The 15,267-nt window shown below is 45.5% G+C and overlaps 2 protein-coding genes across 2 annotated transcripts; one reads left to right on the plus strand and one right to left on the minus strand.

The window, feature by feature from the left end:
* Positions 61–1,919, plus strand: LOC8055195. The gene is made up of 5 exons (XM_002444743.2): positions 61–585; positions 700–808; positions 898–979; positions 1,181–1,238; positions 1,391–1,919. Exons 1-5 carry the CDS (start codon positions 109–111, stop codon positions 1,535–1,537), a joined length of 873 nt encoding a protein of 290 aa, XP_002444788.2. The 5' UTR covers positions 61–108; the 3' UTR covers positions 1,538–1,919.
* Positions 1,717–6,351, minus strand: LOC8064043 (skin secretory protein xP2). Its single transcript, XM_002445876.2, has 6 exons — positions 5,270–6,351; positions 4,232–4,346; positions 3,969–4,140; positions 3,681–3,877; positions 2,468–2,605; positions 1,717–2,161 (listed from the first exon to the last, which is right to left on the minus strand). The coding sequence occupies exons 1-5, from the start codon at positions 6,349–6,351 to the stop codon at positions 2,471–2,473; spliced, it is 1,701 nt and encodes a 566-aa protein (XP_002445921.2). The 3' UTR covers positions 1,717–2,161; positions 2,468–2,470.

Here is a 15,267-nt window from a genome sequence, read left to right on the forward strand (position 1 = left end):
AGCTTGCACTTGCAGCCATGTGCATGATACACATCAGAGCATGTACCCTTGCATGGCTTATTCGATCTCTCCTCTCATACATAACAATCCTTTCCTTGCGAGCCCGACATGCATCGCCTGCTCGACAAAACTCCAAGACCAACACTCTCGGGCACGTATAAGACGCCTGAAAGCTGCAGCACGTCCATTTCACATTCACATTCAGACGAGACCCTTTTCAGTTCACCTGTCTCCATGGACTCATCAACCCTGCCGCGTCTTCTTCCTCCTCTCCCATCGCTTCATCGCCAGCAGCACTACCGTCCGCACCATCCCAAAACCGTTCCAAGACATGGCAATGGCAGGATGCCGCCAGCGGCAGCGCGTGTCAAGACGGGGCGTGGAGGACGAGACGCCGGAAAGTTCCGCGCCCAGGGGCTGTTCGGCGATGGCGGCGGAGACGGGCTCCGGACCGTGATGAGGATGGTGAAGCTCAACTCCGCCATCCAGAACCGGAGCGTCCGGGAGCTCCTCGAGCTGCTCGGCGACGAGTGCCTCTACTTCTTCGGTAACCTCCGGTCCGTTGATGTTCCGCAGCTGGGCAAGGTAAAACGAGCTGATGGTCCTGCATTTTTGACCAAGTTGTTGCAATCCTGAACGATACAACATGTATGCCTGCAATCCTGCATTTTTGACCTGGCCGTGACGACGTTGTTGCAGGACATGTTCCTGCTTCTCCATGCGCTGATGGTCCGGCACCATGTGTCGTTCGTGCTCAAACCGTCTCCAGACGAAGCAGGCTTCGACCTGGGCGTGAAGTGGTCTCTAGGTCAGTCAAAACAACACCTGTTGGTCAGATTATCAGTTTCAGCATGGACTGTAGGAAACTGAATCCCTGTGCAACCGTTTGCTCTGCAGAATGGAAGGGGAAGAAGCTGCCTTGGGACCTCGACTGCAACGTCTCCACTAGCCACGTCTATCGGGGCCTCCTGCTCGTCAGGTAACAGTTCTACCGTCTGGTTTTACTGGAACTCGGTAGATTAGGGAAATTTGTTGGTGTTTTACCGACCATTTTTGCCCCGTAAAGACCGTGTTTCGCATACTTGCATACTGCGTATGTGCAGCAATGTCGCGTCTAGGGATTAGGGTCGTTGCAGGGATAAAGAATCGACTGAATCGCGTTGTTTTCCTGTCCTTGCAGCCAAGTGAACAAGACCTGCGTGCCACTGCTTCAGAGGATTCTTGGGACCATCCAGCAGGCAAGCATCCTGCATGACAAACAGATAAACAGATTCTGAAACAAAGTTACCACAGAAACAAAGTGTCAACTATTTTGGGACCGAGAGGGAGTAGCAATGACAACCTTGTTTCCAAAAGGCTAAACAGTTTTTAATTTTTATCATGACTGCAGAATCTGGACGCGGTAATTTTGACCATCGTGCACAACGTGCTGCCAGAAGGTACACTTGACGAGAAGAAGAGGAGCACGATCGTTTTCTGCGTCATTATCGGCCTCCTGGTCATGATACTGTTCTACGCACTGTTCAAGAACTTGTAGGGTTCATCATCACACCAGAACAAGAAACGAGCATCATGTACAGTTGCAGGATCTTGTAAATGGTCTGCATCATTGCAGGAACAGAAATACCAAATTCTGGAACATGGCCAGCCACGATGCACAGTAGTTGTTTGCTGTAAACAACTACTGTCCATAAGATCGATATGATGATACAGGGGTTGAAGAAAAGGATGAACATTCAGGATAACGATCTAAACTGTATAAGTTAGGTATCACCTACAACATAACATTGGGGGGGTACAGATGTCTCGAGTCAACTTAGGACACTAGCAATGTAAGAGGCTTCCAGGTTAGCTAACGAGAAAGCGACTTCTTACCAGAAAACGCACCTACGGTTGCTGAATTTACATCAGCCAAAGTACATCAGCTCTCGCTGTCCTTTTAACTTAGCAACCAAGCTGCTCCCTATTTAACAAACTAGAAAGTCAGATGGACTACTATGTCTCACTAGATAATATGCCACAACTGCCATTTCCTTTTCCTTGCTACTGTAAATCAGTCTTGACCAATATGGAAGATACAATGCTTTGAGCGGATTTCTTGTCCTTTCATCAGTGCCTACTACCAGGATGTTAGCCCAACTGAATCCAGAAAATGTATCACCTGCAGCCAACAGCTAAACAATCACATATTCCTGCATTACCATATGACATCGAAACTGCATAATGTAAGAAATCTACAAAGTGAAAATAAAATGATTAAATTTTGTTAAGTCAAAACTTTACAGTACCAATTTGACTGTTGTCAGTAGACTCCTTTTACTAGTGCAACATATTTAAAAGGGGGGCAAACAAGGACCCCAAAAGCAAACAACTGAAAGAGGACGAATGTTCTCCAACAAGTACTAGGCAAGGAAATATATTTGACTTAATGTTACATAAGCATGCTATAAAGAGTCTGATAACTAACCAGTCAGATCTTGGTAGATTGCTGCTTGTAAAGGTGGTCTGAAAGCAACTCTGAGACACCATGAGCAGCAAGACTTTCACATCCAAAGAGTTGTTTAAGTTTGGAGTCACACAGTATCACTGTAGGATTCTCTGGATCCTGTAACCATAACAAGACAAGAAAAACCAATTACACTACAAACCTGTTTGCTTTTATGCAGACACCAGATGGTTATACAAGGATCTATAATATGTTTTTACAGAAAATATACCCCAGAAAAATAGTTAACTAATGAAGCCAACCACAAATATGAACGGAGGCAATTCACATGGCAGCAAAACAGAAAAGGAAAACAGAAAGGGCAGGCAAAAATAGAAGGAAAAATGCATTATACTACACCATAGACAAAAGTAGATTTCTGCGGTACAGTAGACAATAATATAAGTCACCTATTGCTTATGTTCAGATTTATCATTACTGAAATGTTAGGTGGCAAAATCATTACTGGTAAATTACGTATGAAAACACCAAAGGAAAAGATGGGCTTATATGGAACATGCTTTGCTTATGCTCCACTCTTGTCATAGGTCAAAAGGGTAGGCAAAAAACCAACTTGCAAAAAAATAATGATTCCCATAATATCGTCATGGTGTTATGGTATATTGAAAAGTACACTGACCCCATTTAATAGTTCAAGTTCAAAACTTAAACCACATTTGAAATATATACACTCGGTAACATGTATCTAGAAAGAACCACTGTACGCATCTAGTTGATCAACCAACAACTACCATGCCACCAACCAAACTCAAATCCGATAGAAAATAGAAAGCAAGAGATCTACCAAGTAAAAAAAAACAGATATTGGCCAGGCAGGGTGTCCAACGGTTCAACTAACAAAAATCGTCATGAATTAGACAAGTTTTCATGTATGACATCAGTTTAAAGCACAGCGAATGCAGTTACAAGTTACCAATATTGATGCATTTACATTTTCATAGCAAAAGAAATAGTAATCCAATGTTCTGAAATCAAACATTATGCCCCTTTTTTTGTACAAAGATATTCTGGTACTGTAAAACAGATATAGACATTTCCTTTGACCTTATGTAGTTTCCCAAGGTTGGACAAAATTACTTGCAAAGCCCACTAGGAGTTTAAAACTTTAACATTGGACCCAACATTTCAAAAAGGCACAGTAGCACATAACAGTTTTGATAGTAATCATCCAAACCTCTAAATTATTGCTTTTAATGTGCTCCCAGACACGCTTAACAGCCTCAGAATGGACCATTTCTCTTTCTCCCGTACCAAAAAAGGTAGCAAGAGCATCAGAAACCGTAAGGGGAAGTTGGTTAACATCAGTTTCAACTTTAGGAATTTGTTCACCACCCTCTGGCTTCAATTTTTTTGCTTCTCGTTTTGAATCATCTGCTAGAATTTGGACCACAGGTTCAGTAAACAAAAGATATGATTGTTTTGTAAAAAAAAATAGACATGGTGTGTTAGGAGAAACACCTACTTTTACTCTCCAGAGGACGTATATGCTTAGACAGAAGCTTATTCATCTGGAACATGTCTGTGCTATCAGTCTCAAAAACTAATCGGAGCTCATCATTGCATATAATCTTTCTCTTATTGTTAGGATCTTGCAAATTGTTCCTGCGAATGTACGCCCAAAGCTGCTTAACAATCTGCATTGATTAACAGCATCAGTTTCCTTGCCATGATGTAAACAATCTTTCTAGTAGCATTGATTAGAAAGATGTGCTAGAAAAACTGGACCTCAGTTCTAGCCATGGCTGGTTCACCAACAATAGCTTGCAGCTCTGGAGACACACCGCAGACTTTGTTTAACCCTCCAGGACCACCTCTTCGTTTTGCTCCAGCACTAGCACTGCTACATTGCCACAACAAGAACAGTGAGTTCAGTGAACAGGCTGAACATCAGCAAATGACAGCCGACGGTGACAATTGAGAACAGGGGACATATCCATATCACGCTGAAGAGAGTGTCAGGAACATTGTCACATGCAGAAGAGTTTGATGTTTGCAGAATAGTAGTACGGATTTAGTACATATAAAGTGCGATAAATTCCTTTCAAGTGAATCCACATAGCAAACAGAAAGGCTCCTTTCTAGTTCGAGCAAGTTGTACCTAAACGTAGAGCCCACTCTGCAAGTCAAATTGGCAGTTATGGATAAGCTCGTTTGTTTGAAGCCGGTTGCTTGAAAAACAAACATTTTGATGGGATTGAGCCGTTGAGGGAATCCATTTCTACGTTAATGACCTTAGGGGATTTAATTCTGCATGAATGGTTGACATGACTACGGGAGCATTAAAAGCTTTTCACAGGTACACACGCAAGCAAGACGATTGCCTCCCCTAAGCTTGGAACCAGGGGGCATTAAATTTCTAGTACAAGTAGAAATGGCACCACAAAATTCTCAAATGAACCAACTGGAGCGCTTGAAAACAAGTTCCTTCCACTTCACCCAACCCCACTAATCATATCCTGATATAAAATATTTCTGTCCACCAGAAACAATCAAGCCCAAATCCGTGCACTACAAACCGTGAGACCAACAAAAAGAAAAAAACTTGTAAGCTTTTCCGGTAAATCCCACCTCAAATCACCAAACAAATCTGGAAAGGGGAAAATTTTCGATCGTAGAGGTTTAGCTTCGCGTAGAAGCTACTCTACCTAACTAAATGTGGCCGCACGAGACACGCGCATCTACTGTAGCATCTGTGTGGATACTGCAAACCCTAACTCGAAGGGGGGAAATGAAGAGGAACTAAAAGAGTGCAGGAAGTGTCACCTGTCCTTCTTGGAGCCAGCCGGCGCCGTTGCCGGCGCCCGCGCACGGGGGCTCTCCGCCGGAGTGGGTGCCGCTGCAGCCGCAGCTCTCGCCGCGGCAGCCAACTGCTGTTGCTGCTGATGCTGCTGTAGCTGGACGAGCCTCTGCAGCTGGGCCTGGTCAGCCTGGGCGAAGGGCTGGTGCCCGTAGCGGTACGACGCGGGGACGTCGAACGGAGAGGGAGGCCCGCCGGCGCGTTGCTGCTGCTGGTGCTGGTACTGCTGCGGGGCGGAGAGGAAAGACTGCATCTGGTGCTGGTGCTGCTGCGGGAAGAAGTGGGGAACGGCGGGCGCCGGGGCGGGGGCCGACGACGCGGCGGCGGTGGAGGTGGAGAAGGGCAGCTGCTGCTGCGCAGGAGCCTCGGCGCGGGCGCCCCCGCCGGCGGCGGTCGCGGGGTCGAAATGGTCCTTCCGCGAGGCGGCGGGGTCCGGCGCCGGCGCGGCAGCGGGGCCTAGGAGCGCGACGAGGACGCTGCGGATGAGGTGCGCCTTGGGGGAGAGGTCGACGCCGAGCTGCGCCCCGAGCTGGCGCACCACGGCATCCGCCGATATCCCGGTGCCGCCCTGCGCGGCGGTGTGCTGCACGAAGGACTCCACGTACTGGGCCAGCTCCTGGTCGGACAACATCGGGCTGGTTCGGGGAGGGGACGGGGGGAAATAAGGACTGGCGTTTCCTCCCTCGTCGGTGGCGGCGGCGGCGGCGGTGCGGCGCCTGCGCCTCCACGCCCTTTTGAATGAAAATTGAAACGGGTAGGGGGGGATGCGGGATCCCTCGCTGGGGAGGGAGGCGCGTTTGGGTTTCGTGGGGTGGTGGGCGGGGCGGGGCGGGGCACCGGGCGCCTTCACGCTCGGCTTGGTGGTTTTGTGGTTTCCGCCGCTGGGCTTGCGGCTTCCGGTCCGGGTGGAGGTGGGGATGGGGATAGACGAAACGAGGGGCGCTTTTACGATCCAGCACCTCGGATCTTTTATGGCTTCAGGATTGGATGCCCTTGCTGTACCTGTTGGAAAATTGGGTTTGATATAATCTCTCATCCCTCTGTCCATCGTACAGAATCGCAAAGACTCCAATGTGCATCTATATTCACTGGTTTAGAATAACCTAAGAGTAGACTTGAGTATAACTTTAAATCATTAAGGCTCTAACTGTATCCACTAGTTTAGAATAACTCACTAAGAGTGAACTTGAGTATAGCGTAAGAGTGAACCTGCGTATAAACTCAAATGACAATTCAATGAGTCTCTAGTGTGTATCCACTAATTTAGTTTTACGTAGTGGGTTTGTGTCTTGTCAATGGTAGAGTTTAACTCATGATTAAATTCATAAGGCGTCTAAGAAATATTTATGTCGCATCGAGGGTTAGACATCGGCAAGTAGAGATAGATATATGATTTTGGAGGGGAGTATGCAATCGAGAAAGGAGGGATATCGTATGGTTAGGTAGATATGTAGAGACGATAGGGAAGGCGGGACGATGCATGGCTTCTAAGCCATATAGAAACGGCTCCATGCACAAAGTAACGCCAACGATGCTCATACTTGCACTAAGAAGAAAAAAAACCAGAAACAGTCCCATGCACAAAGTAACGCCAACGATGCTCATACTTGCACGAACAGAAAAAAAAATATTCAGGGGCGGTCATGTTACGTTGTAAGGTTACATATGATTGGAACAAAAAAACTAAATAGATTTTATTAAAGGATGGTTATAATTTAGTAGAATATTAACAACTAAATTGTAGACAACAAAATGGTAAAAAAAAAACGACCGCTAGCACATAATTATTGATGTTAACATCGTTGGCCATCATCAACGCTACTACAATGGTATTATATTAAAAAAAAATGTAACATAATGTGGCATTAAAGCTTAACATATCAAGTAATTAAAAACAGTACGTAATACAATATGTTAATAAAACTTAATGTATGAACTTGCATCCCGTGGTTAGAAAAGGTAGTAAGGCCTTGTTTAGTTTCGAAAAGTAAAAAGTTTTCGGTACTGTAGCACTTTCGTTTGTTTGTGACAAATATTATTCAATCATAAACTAACTAGGATCAAAAGATTCATCTCGTAATTTACAGCTAAACTGTGTAATTAGTTTTTGTTTTCGTCTATATTTAATGTTTTATATATGTGACATAAGATTCGATGTGACGGGGAATTTTGAACTGAACAGGCCTAACTACTGAACAGGCCTAACTAAAAAGCACCATGGACTGCCCCGTGCGTTAGCCAACGCAGCATGTCCGGTGCTGTGGTGCATGGTTGGAAAAAAGGAGGATGGCTGGGGTAGTATGGCCGGTGCTGTGGTGGATTTGATGTGCCACGAAACCCCAGCGCCTAAGCCAGAAAAAAGGCCAGAAACCCCCCCCCCCCAACCGATCAAAAATGAATAATAACACTCAAGTCCAAGGTGGAAACCGGAAAAGCACAGGCCACCACCGCGCGCGCGCACAAGACACATGTGTGCCCGTGCCGCTCCCCAAGTCGGCAGAGGCGCACCGAGCGGAACGAGCCCGGAGCCCCGGACGCAACGCAACGCAACCCCTCCGATCCCCCTGCGCGCGGTCCTCGTGCGCCACCCCCCACCGCGGTGGTTGCCCGACCCGTGCCAAACGACCCAGCAGGGGCCCCACGCGGCAGCCGAAGCGCGCGGCGTGCCACGCTGGGGTTGGCGCTGGCCGCTCACCTGCTGCTGCTGCACGCCGCCTCCGCATCCGCAGAGCACGCGCGCGGTGGCGAGCCCGCGCAGGCGCAGCGCTTTTCGCCTGGGGTTTTTTCGTTTTCGGTGCTGGGCGGGCTGGGCGTGGCGGCGCAGTGCCTGCCTGCCTGCGTGCCTGGGTTGGACGCTGCGCGGCGTCAAACTCTGACCGACCGGTTACATCACACTGCTGTGCCACTGCGGTCTGCGAAGCACGCTACTGAGAATGTGTCAGCGTGCGGAGTAGGGCATCCAATGCAGGCATTGCAGATGCAGCCAAAGCCGAGCCGGAGGCGGGCGGGCGGGCGGGCGCGGGCGTGACGTCGCAGCCTCCCCAGTCGTCTCCTCCTGTCGAGTACGCAGAGCGTAGCCGGTGGTCGCTGCTGACGGCAGGCAGTTGGCGCACACGCCCCCGGTTATTCTCCAGTACGTACAGCAAAACGGAAGCAGAAGCAGCATGCCGATATTCGTTTTCCCTGCACGGGGGTAGGCTAGGCTGGCTCCTCTCCTCTCCTCTCCTCTGCCTGCAGCCTGCCACGGCACTCGCGTCGCGCGTGCCGACGAACAGCCGGCCACGGTCTTTGCCTGCTGACTGGACTGCTGCGCGCTGTGCCTCCCCGCCCCCGCCCCCGCCCCTTTTGCTGCTTTCTCGTCCTTTCCTCCCGTCTCTTTTCGCGTGTTCCGAGGCCACCCCCGGAGCCGGAGGCCCAACCCTGCAGCTGGAGACGTCGGGACAGGACACGTCGACGCAATCATTGTGAAGCCCCAACCCCAACCCCAATCCGCAGCGCCGTTTGGCCAGTCACCTCCATCCACCACTGTCCACAGCACAGATTAAAACCGGTCGCCGTGAAGGCTGGAGGTGCCAAACGTGGAGTCCGACCGCGCTCGACAGATGGGATGGGTGGTAGACTACCGACAAGGCGAGGCGAGGCGAGGCGCGACGACCATGACAATTGGCATTGGGGTTGTGCTCGTGGTTGGCCAACACGGACGGAGCGAGTAGTCTGCCCGCCTGTAGGCAGAGAGATAGGGTAGGGTAGGGTAGGGTAGGGTAGGGGGCGTTAAGGATGTTGCGCTTTTTTCTGTGTTTGTGGATTCTAGGCCTTGTTTAGTTCCCAAAAAATTTTATAAAATTTTTTAGATTCTCTATCACATCGAATCTTTAGACACATGCGCGGCAGGGCTATTGGCCTATTGCATTGGCAATGCACTACGAGTACTACTGTAGTAGGAGTGTGCTACTAGGCACATTTCAGTGGATCATTCTTTTTTAACTCAAGACTTGGTTAGTTCCAAAAGTTTTTGCAAAATCGTCACCGTAGCACTTTCGTTTGTATTTGACAAATATTATTTAATCATAGACTAACTACACCTAAAAGATTCATCTCGTAAATTATAGGTAAACTGTGTAATTTATTATTTTTTAATCTATATTTAATGTTCCATGCATGCGACATTCGATGTGACGAAGAATCTGAAAAATTTTGTAATTTTTTTTCGAAACTAAACAAGACCTCAAGTTAATACTAGGAGTGATCTGATTAGAATCACCGGATCAGGCTTATCTGTCAGTACTAAGGGGGTGTTTGGGACTGCTCTGCTTTACGTTTTTCAGCTTCGCTCCACGTTTTTTAGCCAAACGGTTTCAGCTCCACGCACTCAGTTCGAAAAAAAAATGTGGAGTTGTGAGAGCACCGAAAAAGGTACTCCACAAACTCCAATTTTTTGTGGAGCTGCTTTATGGTAGAGTTTGTGGAGTAGAGTTTGTAGAGCTGTCTCAAACACCCTCTATGTTTTCAGAGTAGTAGGATCCAAGTTTTGTTTGTTTGTTTTTGGCCCCAAAACTCGTTCCTTTGTTGTTGGCTTCCAACCACGCCTAGGATGATGGGCTGACCCACATTTTCTTTTGCAAAAACTCACCGTTGTCCGGGCCGGATTGGCAGCCCAAACTGCTGCTCCGCCCGTCTTGGCCCAAGTTCATGCTTGAGCCCGCCTTGTTCGCGATCGCGATCGATCACTGGTGGAAGAGACCTGCTCTGCTCCGATCAACGAAACATCCAAGTCTCGCTCTTGCTGAAGAACATTGAGCTGTGTTCAGCGCGTAGCAATAACTAATATAACTATACTGTGTAACTTGTTTGGAAATTTTTTGACAGAAGATACATGACCAACATGAATGCTTTTAGCAGTAATATATGTTGCATCCATGCTAGTTGTATCTCATATTTTTATCATGAATACATTTATGAAAATGTTTGGGATTTTTTTAGTTTTTCAAGGTATTTTCTTAATTTTATAGAGTTAAGTCTATTTTTTAAAAGCTTCGAGAAATTTTTTTGCGAGTTCTAAACATTTTTATTTGGATACATCACATCCCAATTCATATCTAGGATTTTTATCGAAGTTTTTAGAAGCCTAGCGACATTTTTTGTGGTTTACAAACCTCATCAAATATTTTTCCGATTATTTTTAACTAAAAAGACAACCACTTCAAACCAAGGTAAAGAGGTAATTTGACGGATTGAGAGTTCAAGGGTAAAATGTTGTAACACTCTCGTGTTAAGCGAACTAAAAATGGGACATGTCATCATGAGCATTGCATCAAAAATATGTTAAGCACACATTAATGCATTAACCTAAAATAAGTTTATTTTGGATGAATGTGTTTAGGAATTTGAGTGTGTTTATTTTATGTATGGATGCTTGTTTGGAGTTTAAAACGTTGGGTGAGAGTTTTTCCGAGAGCTTAAGGGGGGAAACCCTAGTTTCCAAAACCCTAGATTTGCCCCCTTTTGTGCAATTCAAAAACCAAGCAGAATTTGAAGTTGAGTTTAAAAGCAAAGTTGTAGATCTGGTCAAGATGTACAACTTTGGTGTTTTGAGTTTTTGAAGTTTCAGTACAAAATTCAAAGTAATTTTGAAAATACAGATTTCCGGAAAGTGTCCCCTTTTCAAACTTAAATCTCCAATTCAAAATCTGTTTGGAATTTTGAAAAATGGTCAACATGAGAGTTGTAGGGCTTGAAAAGTTGAACAACTTTCATGTTGGGAGTTTTTCAAGTTGTTTTACAAAATCAAAAGTAATTTTGGAAATTCTGTTTTGCCCCAATTCAAAAATTTGGAATTGAGCTTGAATTTCAAAACTGTTTGGCAAATTTAGCTAATTTTCACTCAGAATTAGTTCTGGCCACCAAAAGATGTTTTGTAGCTCACAAATTTTTGTACAACTTTTATTTTGGCATATTTTCATCTTCTATTCAAAATCCCAGAGTAATTTTATGTTTTCAGAAAGGGTATTTTGGGGAAAAGGGGGATAAGCTCGACCCTGTTCATGGCGGTGTGCCGCCGAGCGTCGATCGGCGTTTGCCGACTCGTGAACCGCCGTTTCACCCCGTCATAGCGCGTGTCCGCATCCGTGGCAAAGTGGAGCAGCTGCTGGCGAAGTGGAGCGCGACGTGCCCTTCTCTACTGCGCTCACCGACGTCGATTGCCACCGGAGCACCGACGGACAGCTCTCCACTCCAATCCAAAATTCACCGCCACGGTTGATCCATATCCAAATTCACCGCGGGCATATCTTCATCACTTCCTTGCGCATCTCCAGAACCCACCCTTCTTTCCTCGTTCGCACCAGATCACCGGAGCTCTTCGTTTTCCTCTCCGCCGGCGACAGAGCGCCACCGTGGTCAAGCTCGTCGTGGTCAGCCCATCTGGGCAACTTCCTGCTCTCTCTTTCTCTCGTCTTTGCTTCGCCATGACCTTGTGATGCTCATCGGCTCGCTCTTTTCTTCTTTGCTTCACAGCTGCCGCCGGAACATCGTCTTCTTCGTCGGAGCTCGCCGCCGGAGTCTCTGGTCGCGTGGACAAGCAACACCCGACTGTTCTCCGCTCCTTCTCTCTGCGTCAGCACACCCAGGGTGAGACGCTGATGCTTCCTGACCTCTCCATTCTTTCTCTACTAGCCTAGAGCCACCGGCGTAAGCACCGCCGCGGCCATGTCCGCCGCCGCTCGTGGCCAGACCTCGCTAGAGCAGTAGAGTACGGGTTTGCTAGCTTGTTCGGTTGCGGGTTGCTTGCTGGTGCTTGTGCGCGTCTCAGTTTGGCTCGGGGTGACCGGAGTTGGCCGGCGTAAACCCTGCCACCGCGTTCTGCCGCGCTCTGGACGGCCGGAGCGTCGGGGACCTTGCTGTTGTAAAGATGAGAAAGGGGAAGGGTTCGTTTGCAAAGCCGTAGACTCATGTGAATAGTAGCCTGGTCTGCGGGTTGGTTGCTAAGAAAGCCGAGGGCTTTTCTGCAAATCTACCAGCGCGCGCGGGGGAGGGCCGGCTGGGCCAAGTTTCACGCGGGCTTGGGCCGAGCTCCTGGCCGCAGAAGCACAGTGTTGCTTTTCTTTTTCTTTTTGTTTACAAATGAGTGATGTTTGAATTTATGCTATGATTTATCTGCTGATCCAAAATTTATGAAAATTTTTGTATGGCTTCCTTAAAATGAGTAGAACACATGAAAAATGTTAGACTTTATTTTCTGGTAGTTTGCATGTATGTAAAAATTTGCCTTTGTTTATTAATGAATAAACCTTCCATGATTTTTAGTAAGTTATGGGTATATCCAAAAATCATGAAATTTAATATGTGAGCTTGTGTTAATGTTATTTAGCTTCATGATTAATTTCAGCTCTGTTTGATTAAGTATGCTCCATTTCTTAATAAAGCTATTTAAAATGCTTATAAAAGAAATAGAAATAATTAATCCCTTTAGGTTTTGGGTGATATTTTGGATTGTTTGATAACCATGGTTACTTAGCAATGATATGCTCCCTGGTTATGGTTTATTACATGTAACTAATCCTTGTGATATGTTGAGTCCATAACCTTGTTTAATAAAAATAATAAAATGGATTTAGCAATAAACCATGTTTTGATAGCTAGATTACTTTGTTTCTTTACCATGAAGGAAAATTGTACTCAAGGTAGTCATATTTATTGTTGTCATCCAAGAACATGTAACCTGTCTTTATCATGCCATGAGTATATCATAATCATGCATATGCACTTTTACGTATAGAATACGCTCCGGAAGAATCTGATCCTCAGTGGATTTCTTCCGAGTTTGTGGATCCTTCGGGTGTTGTTGAATTGCCGAACGTCTCCTCCGACCAAGGCAAGCCCCGGACATTAAACCCTATCCTTGTATTTTCATAAAGTTATTTATATCACTTGAGTTAATATGATGCATTAGGTGAATAGGAGTTGAGTGAATCCTATTTGCTGCATTATCTACTTTGATGATTTCCATATTAACCTTGATTCTTGCTTTATGAAAATACGTAGTATGCTTAGCCCTGCTTATTAGATAAGTTTTCAAATGAAAAAGTTTGAAGGGTTGTTGTGGCATACTTTTACGGTTAAAGATGTTTAACTTGAGACCGGTCGGTGGACTTGCTTTAAGAATGGAGTCTTAAAGTAGTGTCTCCAACTGTGTCGATTAAGGACCGTACCGTTGTTGGCCTGTTGTGATTGAGACCTTTGAGTACAGCCCACATGCGCTGGTAAGCCTTACCTATAGCTATTCCGATACTTGAGAACGGCTAACCGCGTACTGGGAGTGGAGAGATGGCGAGAGTAGCGTGTACCCACCTTACGGATCTGAGATGACCGGGAAACATCTAGATTGGCTGTAGGATGGTGGTGTACTGTACTCTCGGGTGACGCTGGACCCGTTCTTGTATGGGAGGATCTATAGAAAAGGTTGACATATGCAAGATTAAGTTCTACATATGTCGTGTGGTACTGAATCCCCAGCTGGGTTTAATCGATTCGAATCGCCGTGTTTCCTCGGATATGGAGCCTCAATCCTCGTACCATCATCGTAGTAATAAGTGAATCTTTGGTATAAGAAAGAGATGAGTTGTTTATGCAAGTTGGATAATGATCTTGGCTAGTTATAAGTGATAATCTTGAGTTAAAACTTGAAAGTAGGCTTTAATCTTAGTAAGCTTTTATGCAAAAGAAATGCTTGATCTTGTTAAAGCTTTACCTTGAATCCCCATAGCCTGCATACTTGAGTCTTCACCTCTTTTATAGTCGGTTAAGTCTTGTTGAGTACTTTTGTACTCAGGGTTTTATTAACCCATGTTGCAGGTGAACCTCTTGATTATCCTTTTGATGGTCATGGTTACTTTACTCTTGTGGAGGAAAGTGACGATGAGGTTTCTGATGTGTGACCTTGGGCAAGTAAAAGTTGTTGTGTGAATCTATGGTTTATGTAATAATAAAGTTCCGAAGCTTTTATGTATTAAATACTTATGGTTTGTAAACCTTGAACTTGAGTTTCAATCTATGTTATGTAACCTTTCCGCTTTTACTCTGATTTCTCTTATCTATAAAATGTTATAATACTGTGATACTTGATGAGGGAATTCCTGAAAAGATTGTTACGTGGATGATTCGGGTTTCCCGAGGACACCCGACAGACTTCTTGAGTCATTTGGAACTCGTGCACGTCGATCAGAAGTCTTTGGGACAATGATGTGTGCATGTGGGCCACTTAATTCAGGAGGTTCTGCCACAGCTGGTATCAGAGCAGGTTTCCCTTAGAAAGTATAGCAGTATTCGATTTTGAAAACTTCAAAAGCTTTTGAGTCAAACTAAATTCCAAATTAGTTTGAGTCCAAATTGCTTCTAAGCTTGTCTTATGCTTCTAACTTGTCTCAATTCATTCTTTAGACTTATCCTTCTATCCAACTGGATATGTTCTTAGTATAATTATGGTGATATTTATATACAAGGAACGATGCTTATGATATTATAATATTGCCCTATTTATGAAAAGAACGTTTATGCACTTTTATATTAAGTGACTAATTTAAAGTTAATTATTTGTTTGATGTATGCTTTGTTCGTAAGTACGATTCATGCATCATTAATGATAACATGTAATTAACTTTCCTCCTTAAAGTTGTTAATAATTAGAGGTAATATGTCCATCTAATTGTAAAACTCTATCCTTTAACCTTGGAACATATATAGTTCTAATATTCAAAATAAAACTATTTTGGCAGATGGCACGTACCCGCCTAACCGCTCGCAAGTCCACCGGAGGTCGTGTTCCCAGGCACCAGTTGGCATCAAGGGATCCGCCACCCTCCGATAGCAGCGACAGCAGCACTGACAACTCCAGCGACGGGAACGGGAGTGACACCAGCGGAGGTCCTCCTTCGCCAAGGACCTACAGGCTTATGAAGAATGATCTGCG

Source organism: Sorghum bicolor, chromosome 7 (genome assembly GCF_000003195.3).
Source record: "Sorghum bicolor cultivar BTx623 chromosome 7, Sorghum_bicolor_NCBIv3, whole genome shotgun sequence".
NCBI classification, from domain to species: Eukaryota; Viridiplantae; Streptophyta; class Magnoliopsida; order Poales; family Poaceae; genus Sorghum; species Sorghum bicolor.